The following is an 18,800-nucleotide window of genomic DNA, read 5'->3' as shown; positions in this document are numbered from 1 at the left end:
AACAACGAAAGAGGAACACAATGATAACAATACATGAATATGGTAAATAAAAAGATGGATAAGTGGGCAGCAGAGAGTAAGGGTGGGAAGGGTAGGTGGAGTTTGCCATTAATCTAGCAGCCACTTCCAGCCTAATCTCTACATCTCCAGTGTAGAACTCCCCTATTTGATTCTCAGACCAACCAAAAGAGCCTGATCTTTAGAGACATGGTATGATTGAGAATATACCTTAACACTATATGTCTAGTTCTACATTTTTTGTACATAACTATTTTTTAAAATGTGTATCTACAGTACATTATGTGATGATGAATTCAGACTTCACTAGCACAATGTTCTCCCAGATATGCTGTAATTCTGATTATGTTGTTCTGGAATTCTGGAACTGTAATGCAACATAGCAGTTCAAAGACATTCAATGAAAATCAGATTGAATATCTGACTATTGGAGACTTCCTGGGAGGAGCCTGCTGGTGGTGGCAGCAAAAAATCAGCTGCCTCCGAATTCCTGGCTACGTACCTGTTTAGAGGATCTTCCATCTGACGTCTTATCAGGTTTTCTTATCCTTCAGGCAAGAAGGAAAGAAGAAACTGTTTTGCTGGCAAATGTTCTTCGATTTTTGCAGCTTTTGTGCTTGCAGGGAAAGCGGGGCTAGCCCAAGGCAGAACGGCTGTCCGTGCTGGGAACTTCAAACTGCCTTGTGCAGGACAAAGTAGGTCTCCCCCACTCTGTTCAAAGTTTTGTTTGATTTAATCTTATCACGAGCTGAATCCATTTGCGTGGACAACAATTGTTTATCAACATTTTAGCTTCTTTTCTTTTTCTCCTCCGAAAAATTATTTACTTAGAGGCTTTTAAAATGGCGCCGAGCAGGCTGGTTTCTCCGGTAATAACGAACACTTTTTGTTAATTCTCACAAGAATTCAAAACAAAAGAGATTGCTTATCATATGTTTTGGTTTCACAATAGGCCAGCAGAAGCTTTTTAATTAGTTTCATTTCTACAAGAATTTTACTCCTTCATTAACTTTGCTTATCTGGAAGTTAAATGGTGATGAATCTGCTGAACGGTCTTGTTACAATGTTTACTCACTGAAAGTTTTGCCAAGCCTTAAACTTCAAAATAAAAGGGGAACTCAGCCTCTTTACTTAAAGCTGCATATTCAGGCAATAGAGTTTTATTAACTGCAGGCAGATAAATTTTGAAATGGCCTCAAAACCAAATATTAACTTGAAGTCGTCACCCTCTACTTCCAGGGGCACATCCTCAGTGCCTGGCACAAAGCTGCAGCCTCCGCTTCCTACGCCCCCTGCTGGGGATGTGTTAACGAAAGAATTTTTCCTGAGTAATCTAAGCGAGGCTCTTAATGCACAGACAATTAAAATGGAAGATAAGTTTAGAGATAATAGAGAGGTGGTAAAGCAGGAGAGAAAAGAGGAAATAAAAGAAATGAAAGAAGAAATTAAAAGTGAAATAAAAGGACTTAAACAGGAGCTGTATGAGAAATTTGATGCTAAGGTTGGTAAAATTAGAGACGACATGCTGAGACTTGTAACTGTATTAACAGAACATATTTCTGGAATGGAAGATACTCTAGAGGTTCTTAATGATGCCAATGCTAACTTGACATTGAAAACAGAGGTGGTGGAACAAAAAGTGGAAAATGCTGAAAAAGAAATTATTATGATACAGTACCGACAAATGGAGTTCGCATTAAGAGTAAGGGGGCTGCGTGAGGAGAAACAGGAGAACCTGAAACAGATCCTATCGGAAGCTTTTGATCGCCTGATGGGAAGACCAGGGACCAACCTAGACTGGCAAATTGACAAAGCTTACCGTGTTAACTCCTGGCTGGCAAAGCAGAAGCAGCTTCCTCGAGACATCGTTATATATTTTACTACAAGAGAGCTTAGAAATATGGTACTGCAAGCGTCTTATAACACTAAGCTTCAAATTGGCGGTCAAGACCTGGCTGTTTTGAAAGAGATACCACCTCAAATGTTAAGAGCCAGGAGAGACTACGCTTTTTTGGTCGAAGAACTCAGAAATCGTCAGATACAGTATAGATGGGATGCACCATTTGGCATCATATTTACATTTGATAAGCAAAGATACCGCCTCAACTCTGTATGGAAAGCCCGAGATTTTTATTATAATATATTGAAGGCCGGACACCCTGCACCATCTGGACCTAGAGAAAGACCACAAGAAGGACAGGATAGACAGCAAACTACACAACCACCAGACAATATGGAGCATCTCTCTTCTCTAGAAGTGCAAGGTGATATGGAACCAAGACCTAGCCGCATGACTACTAGACGTATGGAGAAGGTATTAAAAGAGGAGAAGGTAGTTCAAACATGGTTCCAGTATGGGCAATTACAGGCTAGGTGGAAAATAGATCAAAAAATTGGTTTTATCCAAGTTGAGGATAATCTGTTTAAACAAATAAGAGATCAAAGCTTAATGCATATAAAGAGGATATATAATGTATTAATACAGATGGATTCGGAAACAGAATTAGTTAAAGATTGTATGATAAAATGGGCTCAAAATATTGAGGAACCAATAATGTTGGATACATGGGAAAGAATCTGGGTAAGAAATGTGAAATTTACACAAGCTCAAAATCTGAGAGAAAATTTTTACAAGATGTTCTATAGATGGCATTTAGATCCTAAAAAGTTGGCTTCTATGTATCCGAATGTACAGCCTAAATGTTGGAGGTGTGGTTCTCTCGATGCTACATATTATCATATATGGTGGACCTGCCAAAAGGTTAAGGCATTCTGGATAAAAATATGGTGGGTCATGCAAAATATTGATAAAGATAAAGTTTATTCCTCAGTTATTTTTACTAGGTATATGTACTGACTTTACAGTGGTAGAGACTAATTTGATTCTGCACCTGATAACTGCAGCAAGACTGTTGGTGGCACAATATTGGAAGAAGGAAGACTTGCCTACAATCCAAGAATGGACATTGAAAGTTACAAACTTAGCCGAGATGGCTAAAATATCGGCATATCTCAAAGATCATTCAAATGAGATATATAAACGAGACTGGAAAAAATGGATTGACTATATACAAAATAAATACGGGACCAAGAAATTCCAGTTAGCCTATGCTTAAGATCAGAAATGATTTAAACTGTTAAAAGTTAGTTCAGTAAGAAGAAGCTAAGGTCAATGTAGAATGTCATTTATTTCTTTATTTCTTTTTTCTCAATAGATTTTAGACTGTGTTAGTCAAAAAACCATACCGTGTACGGGTTCTGGGAAGTCGGGGGGGGGGAGGAGGAGGGGGTGGGGGGGTGGAGGGAGGGAGGGGCACACACAAAAAATTGTACTTCAATGTCTTAATGATTGACAAATGATGAAATATTTGTGTTTTTTTTTTAAAGAAATAAAATAAATATTTGGAAAAAATATATATCTGACTATTGGCTGCCAAATCAAAACCTGTGATTGACTGCTGCTGACTGCTTATTCTATGATGAAGTTATATTTGTTAATACTGACATTGGCTTAAGAATTTTAAAAAAAAATCTAAATGAATAAAAAGAAAGGCAATTTGATACATCTTCCACTATGGGCAGTGGTTCCCAAACTTGGCAACTTTAAGACTTGTGGACTTCAACTCCCAGAATCCCAGAGCTGGCTGGAGAATTCTGGGAGTTGAAGTCCACAAGTCTTAAAGTTGCCAAGTTTGGGAACCACTGCACTATGGCATTAGAGAAAGATTAATTGGGTTTAATTAAAGCAAATGAGTTGGTTAGTAACAGTTATGAATTTCTGACTTCATATATTGGCTGAAAAACCTAGGAAAGAAACTAAAAATTATGCCCAACAATTAATTTTATAAGTGAACATATATAGGCAAAATTGTTCAAAGCCTTCAGTAATTCATGTAGCATAAAAATAAGTTTTTGTCACTTCACTTCCTTTTCTGTAGGGGGTTAAATGAATTATAGTTCTATTCCACCTTAAATTGAAGGTTACATTTTCAATCTTTCAAGTAACATTTGTCTTTTCATGATCAGTCCTAAAAAATTTCCCTTCATTAGATTTGACAATCTCTTCTGGGGACTACTAGTAGGAGGATTAGACTAAATCTACTCAATAAGTAATCATGTTGGATCAGCCATCTGGATGCATTTTGGAAGCTCACAAGCTTGGATTGAAAAGCAATAGACCCTTTTACAGTGACTTTCCATAAACACACACTGCCAATAAATAACCATAAATATTAGTAGCTTCTGACCCTATGTGTATTTGTTCAATCTTTTTAAAAATAGTTTGACATTAACATAAGTATTATTAGCAAATTTCAAATTACGTCCTGTGTGATTATGCCTCCTGGATATGAAAGTGTGATTCATATGATACAAACATCTTTTTCACATAATCAAGGCACTTTACAACAGTATTTTTTAAAATTTTTGAAGCCTTTTTTCAATATCTTGGTACAAATGATATAAAATGTGATTATTAAAACTAAAGATTCAACAAAACAAATAAGTCAAAAACATTTTACATGTCCTCTAATTTATAGAGAAATATGATCCAAAGTGACATAAATATGTGTGGCAAAAGTATATGAACTTGTGCTTTCAATAACTGGTGTGACCTCCTTGGACAGCAATAATTGCAACCAAATTTCTGATAACTGTTAACCAATCTTGTATGTTTGCTTGGAGGAAGTTTAACCAATTTCTCCTTACAGAATAGCTTCAACTTAGAGATAATGGGGGGCTTCCTTGCATGAACTTGCTCACTCCAGGTCTTTCCACAATATTTCTATAGGATTAAGATCAGAACTTTGACTTGGTCTTTCCAAAACAATAACTTTCTTCTGCTTTAATTAGTTTTTGGTTTGAAATGCTTGTGTGTTTTGAGTTGTTGTCTTGTTGCATGACACACTTTGTCTTGAGCATCAGTTCATGGACATATATCCATTTTCCAGTATATACATATACACACATTGTCATACACACAGAGACACTTAATTGACCTCTCTGTATCTAGTTTTTAAACTTGATTGGAGAACAGATCATTTTAGCTCATATTTCTGCAGAAACAGTAAGCATTCAAAAAGATTCACAAACTTTTAAGCATTTATTATATTAATATAATAAATATATATTATACAGTGTTTATATATTACACACTGTATAATATATATTTATAACATGTTTCCCCTTACCTTCCTTCATTCCAAGCTAAAGTGTTTGAACCATTGTGCCTTTTTTTCAACAGGATGTTATTCTGGCCTCCTAATGGTTTTGCCTGCCCTATTTTGCCTCTTGTCTAGTTCTAGAATATTTTTATTAAGAGAGGTATACAATGGTGCAAGTATACTCTAATTGAAACTTTGTATGAGGGCATTATTACACCATATTAACAGCTCTATTCGCAACGTTACCTAATGATTTTATGCAAAAAATCTGCCTGAGGGGCGATCCCTGTCAAATACTTATCTAATGTAGTACAACTGTCCAGATGCAAATAGTTAAGATTCATCTCTATGATATTTCGTGATAGAAATTATCCTTCCTTAACTGCTACCCCAAAACATACTGTCAATATCTATAAAACATTTCATTTCTGCAAGATCAGGTTAAATCTGGATAAAAAGTTATATTCTGTATAAATATTAAAGACAAATACTTTGCCTAAAGTAAATTCTTTCTCATGTCAGGAGGCTCCTATATCTAAAATTCTTTATTCAGACTGATTAAAATTATTTTTCTATTTCACTAGATAAGGTAGGTACCAGTTGGAAAATATCATTGTCTCCATGGGGGACAAATAATATTAATCAATTGAATAAACATGTTAGTGGTGTAAAATTAAAATGTTAGACTAAAACTGGGGAGATCCAGAATCAAATCATCTTTAGCTGTAGCCACATAAGCTCACTGGGTACTTTGGACCAATTTCTCTTTCTCAGACAGCCTATTTCACAAGGATGTTGTGGGGAAAACTAGCGGAAGTAGTATGGTATGTACACCATCTTGAAACCTAGAGGAAAGGTAGGATTACTTAAGAATAAATATTTTTGTTTAAAAACTACATGAAAAGCATTATGCATAAAGGGTATAGCCAAAATCTGGGCTGGCTTCTGGACTGAATGAACACCACAATCACAATTGTAAAATTATGTTTTTAAATTAAAACACTATGATGCTGTTTAAAAGACACAAGCTACAAAAAGCAATTTGGTGATTTCATAATAGTTGTTCAGAGTTCAAAAAAGAAGCTAATTTTGAAAGAAAAAATAAAATGCTTCTTCTAATTTGCAACTACTATATATCCTCTCAACTACATTAAAATGTCGGAAGACTTCTGAAACAATTCTGGGTAGTTCCATAGATTCTGACATTCAAATCTTATGTAACTGCTGGAGGTATGTTCCAAGCAATTTTAATGGGAAATGTAGGCTAACACTCCTTCTATGATCAGGGTCTTAACAAGGCAAAAGTGTAAATAAGATTATGGGTTATGTTTTTGGACATGTAAATGTCCAGAAAGGTCTCACAAGGTGAACAGGCCACGATAGATACCTCAGATTAACACAGATCACATCTGCCAACCTGCATTGCACCATTGTGGCAGATTATGGTCTATTCCTTCCTCATGCCAATACAGCCTCAAAAATGGCCCTCATTCCTGGAGGCCCTATGGCAACAACCATGGCAGCAGAAAGACCTGCCTAAAGGGAGAGGGTGCTAAGAATCACCGGATTAAATCAGTCTGTCTTTGGACTTTGGACGCAGAAATGGTCAACATTTGAACATTGAAAACAGATGCTTGACTAGAAGAACTACTTACTGAACGCAGAAATATGCATTGGGATATCATTAAATTATGTGAAACACAACAAAAAGTTCAAAATTTAGTTGAACTTGATAGGACTGGGTATTTACTCTACACTAGAGGTACTGAAAATGGATGATGTGGCGGAGTTGGTTTTTTCATCAACCAAAAGCTAAAAGAATCTGTACTAAGAGATGAAGGTATATCAGACAAACTAGCCCAATGCATCATTCAATTGAACAAACAATACAAGCTTCAAATCATCCAATCTTATACGCCAACAATAAGATATAGTGATGATGAAATGTTGAAGAGTGTTATGACTATATGGTCCACCTTCAAGACAAAGAAAAATGCCAATACAAATTCTAATAGGTGACTTTAATGCAAGAATAGGAAGAACAATACCTGAAGAAAAAGCAACTGGCCCATATGGAAGTGTGAATGAGATAACAGAAGCAACAAACTAGTAGACTTTGCTAAAGGACAAGACTTTACATCATGAACGAATTTTACAAGAAAAAAACTAGCTGAATATGGATATAGAAGAGTCCATCTGGGTATACAAGTAAAGTTGACTACATCATGTCAAGTGATAAAACCATATTCTGCAATTGTACTGTCATCAATAGAATGGTACAAACTAAAGTGAAGATACACTGCTGAAAAAATCATATCATATAAAATGATAAAGACATAATGAAAAACAAAAATAATGAGTGATAAGCTGTTAGTGCCATAAAGTATATAAAATAAAATAAAATACATAAAATAAAATGCCATAAAATCAATGAAAAATAGCAAAGCTTCAGGAAATGACTCTGTTACAGTTGAAATGCTAACATCTGGTAGTCATAGTTTAGATAAAATACTAGCAAAACTGTATTCGAGACGCCCCAGAGAAGAAAAATTACCCAGTGCAGGGGAAAATGCTGAAGTGATTCTTATACATAAGAAAGGAGCTTCAGGTTAATTTAAAAAACTACTGCCCAATAAACTTTATTTCAGTCATTTACAAGGCTTTCACCAAGATACCAGCAAAAAGAATATTGAGAACATTAAATGATACACAGGCAAAGGAGCAGGCAGGGTTCAGAAGTGGCTTCAGAATAATGGATCATATTCAGGTTGTTCAGCAAGTCATAGAAAGCCACAACAAGTACACCATACCTCTGTTCATGGCTTTTATTGACTACGAAAAGGTGTTTGATTCGGTATTCTAGCAAGCTCCCCCTATGCCTGAAGATAAAGTTTTTGATCAGTGTTACCTGCTCTAACATATGCTAGTGAAATATGGACACTAACCTCACGATGATCCGTGGTGGAGCAGTGGTTAGAATACAGTACTGCAGTCTATTCAGTACTCATCCTTCCATCCTTCCGAGATTGGTAAAATGAAAACCCATATTGTTGGGGACAATATGCTGACACTGTAAACTGCTTAGAGCGGGCTGTAAAGCACTGTGAAGCAATATAGAAGTCTAAATGCTATTGCTATCAGCACAAAGACTATGAGTGATGCCATGGAAAGATACATGCTCAGCTTTACAAGACAAGATAGAAAGATCTGCGCATAGATTAGACAACAAATGAAAGTATACAATATTATTAGGAGTGTGAAAGAATTCTAATGGAAATAGGCTGGTCGCATAGCAAGAACAACTGATGGCAGGTAGACAAAGCCAGTCATAGAATGGCTCCCACTTGATAAAAAGTGTCCACAAAAGAGACCTAAGACAAGATGGATCGACGACGTCAGCAAGTATTGTGGGTCTGACTAGCAAAAGGATGCTGGGAACTTTATTGGTTGGAAACATGCGGAAGAGGTCTTCATGCTGCAATGGATACTCAATGGCTAAAATGATGATGATAGGCCTGTGATGGCAAACCTATGGCACATGTGCCACAGGTGGCACGCAGAGCCATTTGTAGGGCATCCCAGGTGTTGCCCTTTCATATCCAGCTCGCATGTGTGCGCTAGCCTGCTGACTTTGGTCTTCTTTTTCGGCCATTTTTCACCCTCAGCCATTTTCCACCCTCCGGAGGCTTCCCTGAGGTTTGGGAACAGACTTCCGGTTTGCGTGTTGGGCCGCTTTTCACGCTCCGGAGGGTGAAAAACAGCCCTATGGGCAACCCGGAAGTCATCATTCCCAATCTTCCAGGTTGCCCATAGTACCATTTTTTGCCCACTGGAGGCTTCAGGGAGGCTTCGGGGGGTGGGGAGGCTTCGGGGGGTGGGGAGGCTTCGGGGGGTGGGGGAGGTTGTTTTCCAGGACCCTGGTCTCAGGCTGCTGTCGCTAAATGCCAGGTCTGTGGTTCACAAGGCTCCTCTCGTCCGGGACTTAATTTTAGACGAGAGGGCAGACCTGGCATGTATTACTGAAACCTGGCTGGGCCCGGAGGGAGGAGTCCCCCTCGTAGAGATGTGCCCAGAAGGATTTCTGGTGCTGCACCAGCCGAGAGCCCAGGGAAGGGGTGGGGGTGTGGCTATCGTTATCCGGGAGTCGTTAGCACCTCGTAGGATCCCTGCTCCGGAGCTTGTCGGGTGTGAGTCTCTGCTGATAAAGTTGGACCTCAAGGGTCAAGTGGGTCTGCTGTTAACGTACCTGCCTCCCAACAGCGTTGCAGCAGCCCTCCCCTCGCTCCTCGAGTCGGTAGCCGAGCTGGCAATTGAGTTCCCTAGACTTATGGTCTTGGGGGACATCAATTTGCCTTCGCTCGGTGAACACTCTGATGGGGCGCAGGAGTTCATGGCTTCCATGACGGCCATGGGCTTGACCCAGGTAATTCGTGGCCCAACCCACTCAGCGGGTCACATGCTCGACCTCGTATTTCTCTCGGAGCAGTGGACTTGTGATCTTGGTCTGAGGGGTAATGAGATCATACCCCTGTCGTGGTCAGACCACTGCCTACTGAGGCTCGACTTCCGGAGACCAAACCCCCACTGTAGGGAGGAGGAACCGACCAGGTGGTTCCGCCCCAGGCGACTTATGGAGCCTCTGAGGTTCCAGACGGAGCTTGGGGTTATTCCTGATACTCTTGCCCACAGTCCGGTGGAGACTCTGGTTGCTGCCTGGCACTCAGCAGCATCGGAGACCCTCGACCGGATTGCGCCACTACGGCCCCTCCGAGGCAGCGGATCCCGGAGGCCTCCTTGGTTCACCGAGGAGCTCCGGGAGATGAAGCGCCGGAGGAGACGCCTAGAGCACCTATGGAGGTCCGATAAATCCGAGGCGAACCGAGCAATCCTAACAACCAGCACCAAGGAGTACATCAGGGCACTTAGGGCAGCAAAAAGATCTCACATTGCCACCTTGGTTGCGTCCGCTGAGTCCCGCCCAGCCACCCTGTTTAGGATAACCCGTTCCCTCCTAAATAGGAGGGATACGGGGGAACCCTTGCAGGGTAGAGCTGAGGATTATGCCCAATTCTTAGCGGACAAAATTGCTCGGTTTCGGTCGGATTTGGACTCCATCCCTGCAGTTCCAGCCGAGGCACAAGGGGATGAATTGGTAGACCACCTCTGGGTTGAGTTTCAGGATGTTGCCCCTGGGGATGTGGACAAGGCCATGAGAGCTGTGAGTGCCTCCACCTGCGTACTGGACCTGTGTCCCTCATGGCTGGTTGCTAACAGCAGTGAGGTGACACGAGGCTGGATCCAGGCGGTTGTTACCGCCTCCCTTCGGGAGGGGCACTTCCCCGCCGCACTCAAAGCGGCGGTGGTGAGACCCCTCCTGAAGAAGCCATATTTGGATCCAGCTGTCCTTAACAACTACCGTCCAGTCTCCAACCTCCCATTTGTTGGGAAGGTTGTTGAGAAGGTGGTGGCCTTCCAGCTCCAGCGGTCCTTGGAGGAAGCAAGTTATCTCGACCCCTTCCAGTCAGGCTTCAGACCCGGTTACAGCACAGAAACCGCTTTGGTCGCATTGACCGATGATCTTTGGAGAGCCAGAGATGGAGGCCATGCCTCCATCCTGGTTCTCCTCGACCTCTCGGCGGCTTTCGATACCATCGACCATGGTATCCTTCTGCGACGACTGCGGGAGGTGGGGGTGGGAGGCACTGTGTTACGGTGGTTCTCCTCCTACCTCTCGGACAGGTCGCAGTCGGTGTTAGTGGGGGGGCAGAGATCGACCCCTAGGCCCCTAACATATGGGGTGCCGCAGGGTACGGGCTTATCCCCCCTACTATTCAACATCTACATGAAACCGCTGGGTGAGATCATTCGGAGGCATGGGATAAGATACCATCAATACGCGGACGATACTCAATTTTATCTGTCCGCCCCGTGCCAACTCAATGAAGCGGTGGACGTGATGAACCGAGGTCTTGAGGCCGTTATGGACTGGATGAGGGCTAACAAGCTTGTACTCAACCCGGAGAAGACCGAGTGGCTGTTGTGCTTTCCTCCCAATAATTCGATCGGTGTTCCATCGCTCAGGCTGGGGGGTCAAACTCTATACCCCTCAGAGAGGGTTCGCAACTTGGGAGTCCTCCTGGACCCACAGCTGACTTTTGACCATCATTTGACGGCTGTGACCAGGGGGGCATTTGCCCAGGTTCGCCTGGTGCGCCAGTTGCGACCCTACCTGAACCGGGAGGCCCTCACAACAGTCACTCGGGCCCTTGTGACCTCTAGGCTGGAATACTGCAACGTGCTCTACATGGGGCTGCCCTTGAAGAGCATCCGGCGACTCCAGCTAGTTCAGAACGCAGCCGCGCGAGTGATTGTGGGTGCACCTCGGTTCACCCACATAACACCTATCCTCCGCGAGCTGCGCTGGCTACCTGTCGATCTCCGGATGCGCTTCAAGGTCCTACTGGTCACCCATAAAGCCCTGCATGGTAGTGGATCTGCGTACTTGAGAGACCGCCTTCTGCCAATTACCTCCCTGCGACCAATTAGATCTCATAGATTGGGCCTCCTCCGAATTCCATCGGCCAGCCAGTGCCGGCTGGCAACTACAAGGAGGAGGGCCTTTTCAGTGGTAGCTCCGACCCTTTGGAACGAGCTCCCCGTGGAGATTCGTACCCTCACCACCGTCCAGACCTTCCGCACAGCCCTTAAGACCTGGCTAGCCCGTCAGGCCTGGGGACAAAGATAACTGCCCCCACCCGAATGATGAATGAATGTTGTTTACTATTTTACTTCTATGTATTGTTGTGTCTATTGTCTGTATACCCCCCCCCCCTTTATTTTATGTAAGCCGCCCTGAGTCCCCTCAGGGAAAAGGGCGGCCTATAAGCATCAATAAATACCTAAATACCAATAAATTTTCGCCCTCCCCAGGCTCCTAGAAAGCCTTTGGAGTCTGGGAGGGTGAAAAAAGCACAGCAAAAGCAGAGGGAGGGCCTGGTTGTTTGCACATGCACGTGGGCAGGTTCACGCATGGGAGGCTCGCGCGCATAGCATTATGGGTGTGGGCATGCCCGCACATGACCATGACTTCCCTGCGCTCCCCCCACTTTTGACACGTGATCCAAAAAAGGTTAGCCATCACTGTGATAGACTATTAAAGAAGAAAAGAAGTTTTCTTTATATCTACAAAACATTCTTGATCCATTAACAATTGTTGCCCAAACTATACATATTATTCAAATTATACTAATGGTATTAATGGGAAAAATTAACAAATATCTAATTATTAAAAGTTGATCTAGGTTGCCTGGCAATTGTAATCTCACCAAAGGTTAACATGTATGTACTTGAGATTGTCGCTTTCAAAGCATATTATGGATGAGTCAATGATGCCACCCTCACCCCTAGTGTGTAAATTTTATCCTCTATGTCCTGGTTTTATTCAAAAATGAATTGTGGTCCCCAATCATATCCTTTCACGGCTGGACATAAAGCACATTCAGACAAATGAATTGCGCCGAGTTCAATTACTCTTTTATAATAGTTGTTTCTTTCATGTCACACTGTCTTCTGCAACATTCAGATTCATGTCATTATATATTCATAACAAGCCATCTATTCAGATACTGAAGTTAAATGGGGAATGGGGGAGTATATTTTAATCAAAAAAATTATTACTCACTTATTGAAAAGATGATTGTCCACTTTAATCTTGCTGTAGGCTTTAAAGTCATCTGGCATTAACATAACAGGGACAGGGACATTACTCAACTCATTAATCTGCAAAAGAAATGCAACATCTAAACAGGATGTGAGGGAAAAAAGGAAGGAAGTCACCTGAATTGTTGGAATGTACAATGTTAGAGCCAATAAATCACATTAACGTTTACTGGCAGTTTCAACATTAAATGCATGTGGTCAAGAAAGCAGAGTTATGTTCTATGAAAGGGATGATATTTATTGAGAGGAAATCATAGGTATCTGAGTATTCTGGGCTACATCATCTACATCATGAGCAGTTGCTATCTCCAGTTTATGAGTTTGCATAATTTATGAGAGTGTAATGTTCCTTTTTCTCTGTCTCAATTTTTATTCAGATAATTATTTACGTCTATATTAATAATTTCAATCTGTCCTAATCACTCATACTTTTAGATAATCATCTGATTGTATTTTGATCCTCAGATGTGTTTGAAAGTATGGTAAGCACCTGCTAAAATGTTATTTTTCTTATTACTGTGTTTCTCCAAAAAGACAACCCACCTTGAAAAGAAGCCCTATCATGTTTTTGAGCACATGCAATCAAATTAAGCCCCAACCACAAAATTAGCCCTAATTAAGACCCCACCCACCCTAAGGTTGGGGGTGGGGGTAAGGCACACAGGTAAAAAATAAGCTAGTGTGGGGATGGAGCTGCCCTACTTACTAGGCCTCGCATACCCCAACACCTGCCTTTCTTCCTTCTGCAGCCACTTGCCGCCACTCCCACGCATCGCCCTGGCCTCTGTTTCGCCTTCAGATGCTTGCTGGAAAGAATTTGCAGCAGATAAGAGAGCTCCGGATCGATCCAGACCTCTGTTATTGGCTGCAGATGTTTTCTGGCAGGAATCTGAAGGTGAAACAGAGGCCAGGGCACTGTCTACAAGTGGCAGCAAGCAGCCCCAGAAGTGGGCCAGCAATGGGCTCCTGCTGGGTGGGGTTGTCAGTGTCACCACTGTTAGGTGAATAAATAATTAGAACCCCCCAAAATGAAGGCCTAGCCATTTTGTCGGGGGTCAACGGAAAATAAGACCCAGCCTCCTTTTTGGAGAAACACAGTAGTTTGTTTTTTCTTAACTTCATGTGCTGTACTACATATATATTTGTATTTGGCCAATAATTTTTGATCAGATAAATCATCAAGTACAAAACAAGATGATCGATGATAAATATATTCAACTCTAATTGTCAGGCATTTTTATTCAATAGTATTTATTGCTACTGCAATAACAATAGATGTTTTTCCCCACAATGTAGCATATAAACAAACACCTAAATAAAGTGACTTGGGGAAGACACTTTGTATAAATAATATTCACCGAACATTTACAAATATTCACCAGTGACTTTTAAATAATTGAACCTATTGCAATTGAATGAACCAAGTTTAACCATCTACATATTTTTTTCTTCTTTTCCCTTATGCAGGATTCACTTTTCCATATCAAGTCAATGTTGATTCATTAACAATTGACTGATTTGTTTGTAGTCTGATCCTGTCATTGTGGGCTGAAAGAGAAGTCAGCTTTCATGTCTAAGACAGGATTAGAACTCACAGTCTCCTGGTTTCTGGCCAATTGCCTTAACCACTAGACCATATTCCCTGTCTGTTAAGCATATACAGATAAATCTTGCTTAATTTCTATTCCCTAGCAACAATGGTGCCGAACAAAGGGACTTATTGCTAATTCTCAATGTTCTGTCTGTTGCCACATTCTCATGGTCATGTGAACAAAATTTGGGCCCACTTGGATCCATCTTAATTTACAACTGCCCACTTACCCACTGCTGCTAGCTGGCCCTACCTGATACTATATTCACCATTACACCGTAAGTCATTACTGCACTGACCAGGGCCTTGTTTGCACCAGTGTAGCTGAGGTTATTCTTATGTCCCACCCAAAGCCTTTGGCAAAGATGTTTGGCATATGAACAAAAGCCCCAGCATAAAAGAACCCTCCTAACCAAATCTTCTTTCACATGCCAGGCTTCTTTCATGAAAGGTCCCAGCTGGGCCAACTGGGGTATGAATGAGGCCCAGGTTGTGAATAGAAATCCTGGTTGGGATGCGAAAGAAATCTTGGCTGTCCTGGCCTGAAAGAAGGACCTGCAAAAGAAGGTCCCAGTTGGTACTGCAGTGATGTAAGATGTAGGGGTAAGGATTGGGTGGTTGGGGGAGATAGCAGGTAGCCAAAAGGGGAGAGATTGGAGAGAAGATAGGGAAATAAGGGGCATTCAGGAAAAGACAGAGGAGGCAGCCCTTATCTTACCAAAGCATGGAGAGGAGAGGACATAGTTGGGAATGGCTTGGATCAGAGTGGGTCCTCACCTAATGACGCATGAAATTCAGTTAATGACAGCAATTGGAATTTCCAGGCATGCCAGTGCTAAGCAATGTAGTCATGTGATGTTACACATCATGACTGCATCCCTTAACAATAGAAATCCTGGTCACATTGTTAAGCACAGACTACTTGTGTGGTCATTGCTAAATTAATATTCCTGAATATTAATATTCAGGAAGCATGATTGATTATAAAAATACTGTGATTTGTAGTCCATCAACACCATAATTTCCTATTTAGATATGTACATACAACACACAACAGGGCTTGTAAGATTGATATAAAAAAATATCCACTCCATTTGTCAGGACCGCTACTATTGAAAGAAATATTCTCAATTTCCTTGGGACCATCTTACTAACTTGTGAAGTTTGCTGGTGAATATTTTTTAGTAACCTTCTTCTAAACTGCAACTTTTCAAATATTCTAGGGGTATTAGTTGACAATGCTCACTGGGATTTCTAAGATGTGTACAGTTCTGTCCCTGGACTCTGAAATGGCAAGAGACTTTTATTGCTTTGTACGACTGAGACAATGCACAAATATATTCAGACAGATTCCAACAAAATGATTTATCATAATATTTATAGATATTTAAGAATTATATAGTATTATACTAGATATTGAAAAAAATTCCATCTGTTATCCCTTCTTTACTCAGAGAACTTACATTACTGCTTTATGAAGATAGTTATCCAGGCAAGCAATCATTTAAAATACAGAAAATCAAAACTCATCTTTGGTAAGGAATATGCAAAAAGGGATTTACTGAACCCAGGTGACAACATAGGTTACCAGAATCTGCTGCTGAGGATTTGAAGCTACACTCCTATATACAGAGCAGTGTTCCTAAATTCAAGAGTCAACTTCTGAATAAAGATAATTTCCTGGTTTGTTCTAAAAACTAAAATTGTGAAGCAATCCTGATTTTGAAGAAGGGTGATTCAACAAAAATGTTTCTCCTTAAACCAAGTTCAGGAAAAGCACAGCTTTTAGAAGACGTTAATAGGTACCTACAATACACACCCACTCACATGCTCCAGTTCCACCAAATTCCCTCACATGTGTGAGAAGAAAGATGACAGTAAAGAACTTCTATCTTCTATAGAGGAAGACTTTGAAATTCATTCAACACAGAATTGCTTCCCCTTTGTAATTATTTTAGAAAATTTTACTTGCTGTCCATTTTTAAATGATGTCTTTCTCTACAATATTTCCAATATTTGTTTTCAGGCAAGATATGGATTCTAATATATAAATACCAAAATAAAAATGTTTACCCTGTACCTAATAATCAACACAAGAGATGCTACATAATAGTTGTAAAATGAGACAAATATTCAACAGCAGAATGTGCCTCTCTAGTTGAGAGGTCTTAGGTTCAAAGAGGTGGGAGGTGAACTGTGCAGTTCTTGCTCACCGTGTGGTTGACTCCCCACATAAGGACACTCAGGAGAGGTTCAGAGGCTCGGAAGAGTTTCACTTTCTGGCAGACAAAATGCTTCTTCTTTGTCTTGGTCTTGGAAGCACTGAGGGCAGCACCTATAGCTGAGCCAGTGCTTGCAGCTGCTGTGCCTCCAGTACAGTTTGAAGCCATGGCAGAGAGAGAGGGGGTCTTTGGGGTTGCTTGAACAGATATTGGCCTCTTCCTAAAAGCAGGGTTTTTTCATGCCTCTCCTTGGGCCCCTCCAACCTGGGCAGTCATGTCAAAATGTTCTCCAAGAAAAGGCCCAGACTTCTGCTTCTTCAGCTCTCAAGCCACTCTTCCCTCCTCACTCTTTGAAGATCAGCTCAAAATGGCACCACCGGGTATATAGGCTGGTTAGACTTGACACCTCCTTGCAAGGTACCACTAGGACCGGCCTCTCATTGATGCCACCTTCCTAAACTTGGAGCGGTGCTTCTTCTTGCCTTTTTCCGACCTTCAGATTACAGTGGGCCGTTAAAGGCACCGCTTCTATTCTTCTCCGCTCAACCGCGGTTGAATATCATTCGAATCGGCGGCACTTTAGTTCTCCCTGTAAATTCCCCAAAATGGTACCATCCAGCCTTCCCTTTTAAACCTAGACCAGTCCCAGCGCAATTAAGTCAGCCGTATTCCTCCCCCCCCCCAATTTAAAAAAAAGCGTTCACAACGGTACAATCTTCGCTCCGCCCGTCGTTCTTGTTCTTTTCTCTCCGCCTAATTCAGCGGAATAGATCGGAGATACACACAGGTGCACATACACGCGCACCAATCAAAACAGTACCACCTACAGGCACACACCCTTCCTCTCATTACAAGCAAGAGTTCCGTTCAGAGAACCGGGCACCACACCATAACTCCCCTTCCACATCATAGTTAGGTCCAAGCCCCACCCCCTGTCACTTATCAAATAGTAATGTCTACTTCCCTCCGCAAGTGAGCCTAACCTTAACCCCCCTTTATAACAAAGTTCGATTAGTTTCACCCGCTATGAATATATCGCCCCACCCCACCTCCCCCCTCATGCTTCCCTTTCCGTGGTTTGTTCCACCGCAGAACAAGTTGTGCCATCGACTCCTGCGCAAAGGAGGCATCAAGATGGCGACGAATAAAAAGAGGGGGGAGTGGAATGTTCCATTTCTATTTGAAAAATTGAAAGGCAAGAGTATGGTAGTAATAGTTCATTTAAAAAGAGTCAATAAATTAGGTAGTGGCAAAGCAATGTGGTTTGGATTAATTTTTTTAAAATAACGCGCAGGTAGCATATCCACTAACTTTTCCTTTAATTGTTTTTCTTGAAAAGATAGTTTGTTCCGAAGAGAGTATTGTAGCAAATAGATTGGTATTTCTCCGCTTTACGGACCAAATAACCAATCAACAATGGAGCACTAGAGTTATGAATGAGAAATTATGACTATGTAACACGAACGTTCTATTTTAGAGACAGCGCCACCTCTGGTAGGAGTAGCCACCGCTATAAGAATAAGTGAAAAAATTATTCGGTTTTCTGCAGAACATCCAGCTAGTAGTTTAATTGCTGGTCGCTTTCTTCCGTTTTTTTTGCCGGCTTAAAAAAAAACCAAAACTAATGAACATGTTGATTGGCTACACACATTTATGGTCTTTTATTTTAGATTAAAACATATGTCTCTGTTTTGATCTACTCTGACTTCTGAATTCTGATCCATATTAGTGGGGGGAGACCTGTGCCACAAACAATTAGAAGTAAGTTTCATTCCTCTCCCCAAAGTTTTGGGTAGGATCGTTTTTGATGCTGCTGCTGCTGCTACTACTACTACTACTACTACTATAATTTTTTATTCCACAAACATGAAACTCAAGTCAACAGAACATTCAAAAATGCATCACAAATACCGTAGACAGGCGCTGAGGTTAATACGGTTGCTGCCAGCGTTCTAGGAATCAACCAAGTATCTTCTTAAGATGTTTGGTGTTCTGAGTAGTGCAGTTTTTTGCAGGTCTGCTGATGTTATTGCAGGAAGCTGCAATTTCTTCATGTATTTGATAAAATTCTTGGGCATGGTACAAAAT

The 18,800-nt window shown here is 41.3% G+C and overlaps 1 protein-coding gene across 2 annotated transcripts in view; it reads right to left on the bottom strand.

The window, feature by feature from the left end:
- The window catches only part of PIP4K2B (phosphatidylinositol-5-phosphate 4-kinase type 2 beta), a 38,919-nt gene extending 21,104 nt beyond the window's left edge, over positions 1-17,815 (bottom strand). For both annotated transcript variants that reach the window (XM_032235646.1, XM_032235647.1), the window contains exons 1-2: positions 16,704-17,815; positions 12,862-12,959 (exon numbers count right to left, since the gene is read on the bottom strand). In XM_032235646.1, the coding sequence (XP_032091537.1) occupies positions 12,862-12,959; positions 16,704-16,880 (275 nt within the window). In that variant the 5' untranslated portion in view covers positions 16,881-17,815. The remainder of the gene's footprint in view (positions 1-12,861; positions 12,960-16,703) is intronic.
- Between the last annotated feature and the right edge of the window lie 985 nt (positions 17,816-18,800).

This window comes from Thamnophis elegans, chromosome Z (genome assembly GCF_009769535.1).
Source record: "Thamnophis elegans isolate rThaEle1 chromosome Z, rThaEle1.pri, whole genome shotgun sequence".
Classification (NCBI taxonomy): domain Eukaryota; kingdom Metazoa; phylum Chordata; class Lepidosauria; order Squamata; family Colubridae; genus Thamnophis; species Thamnophis elegans.
Note: the sequence above shows the minus strand (reverse complement) of the source record. Positions and strands in the feature narration are given on the sequence as shown.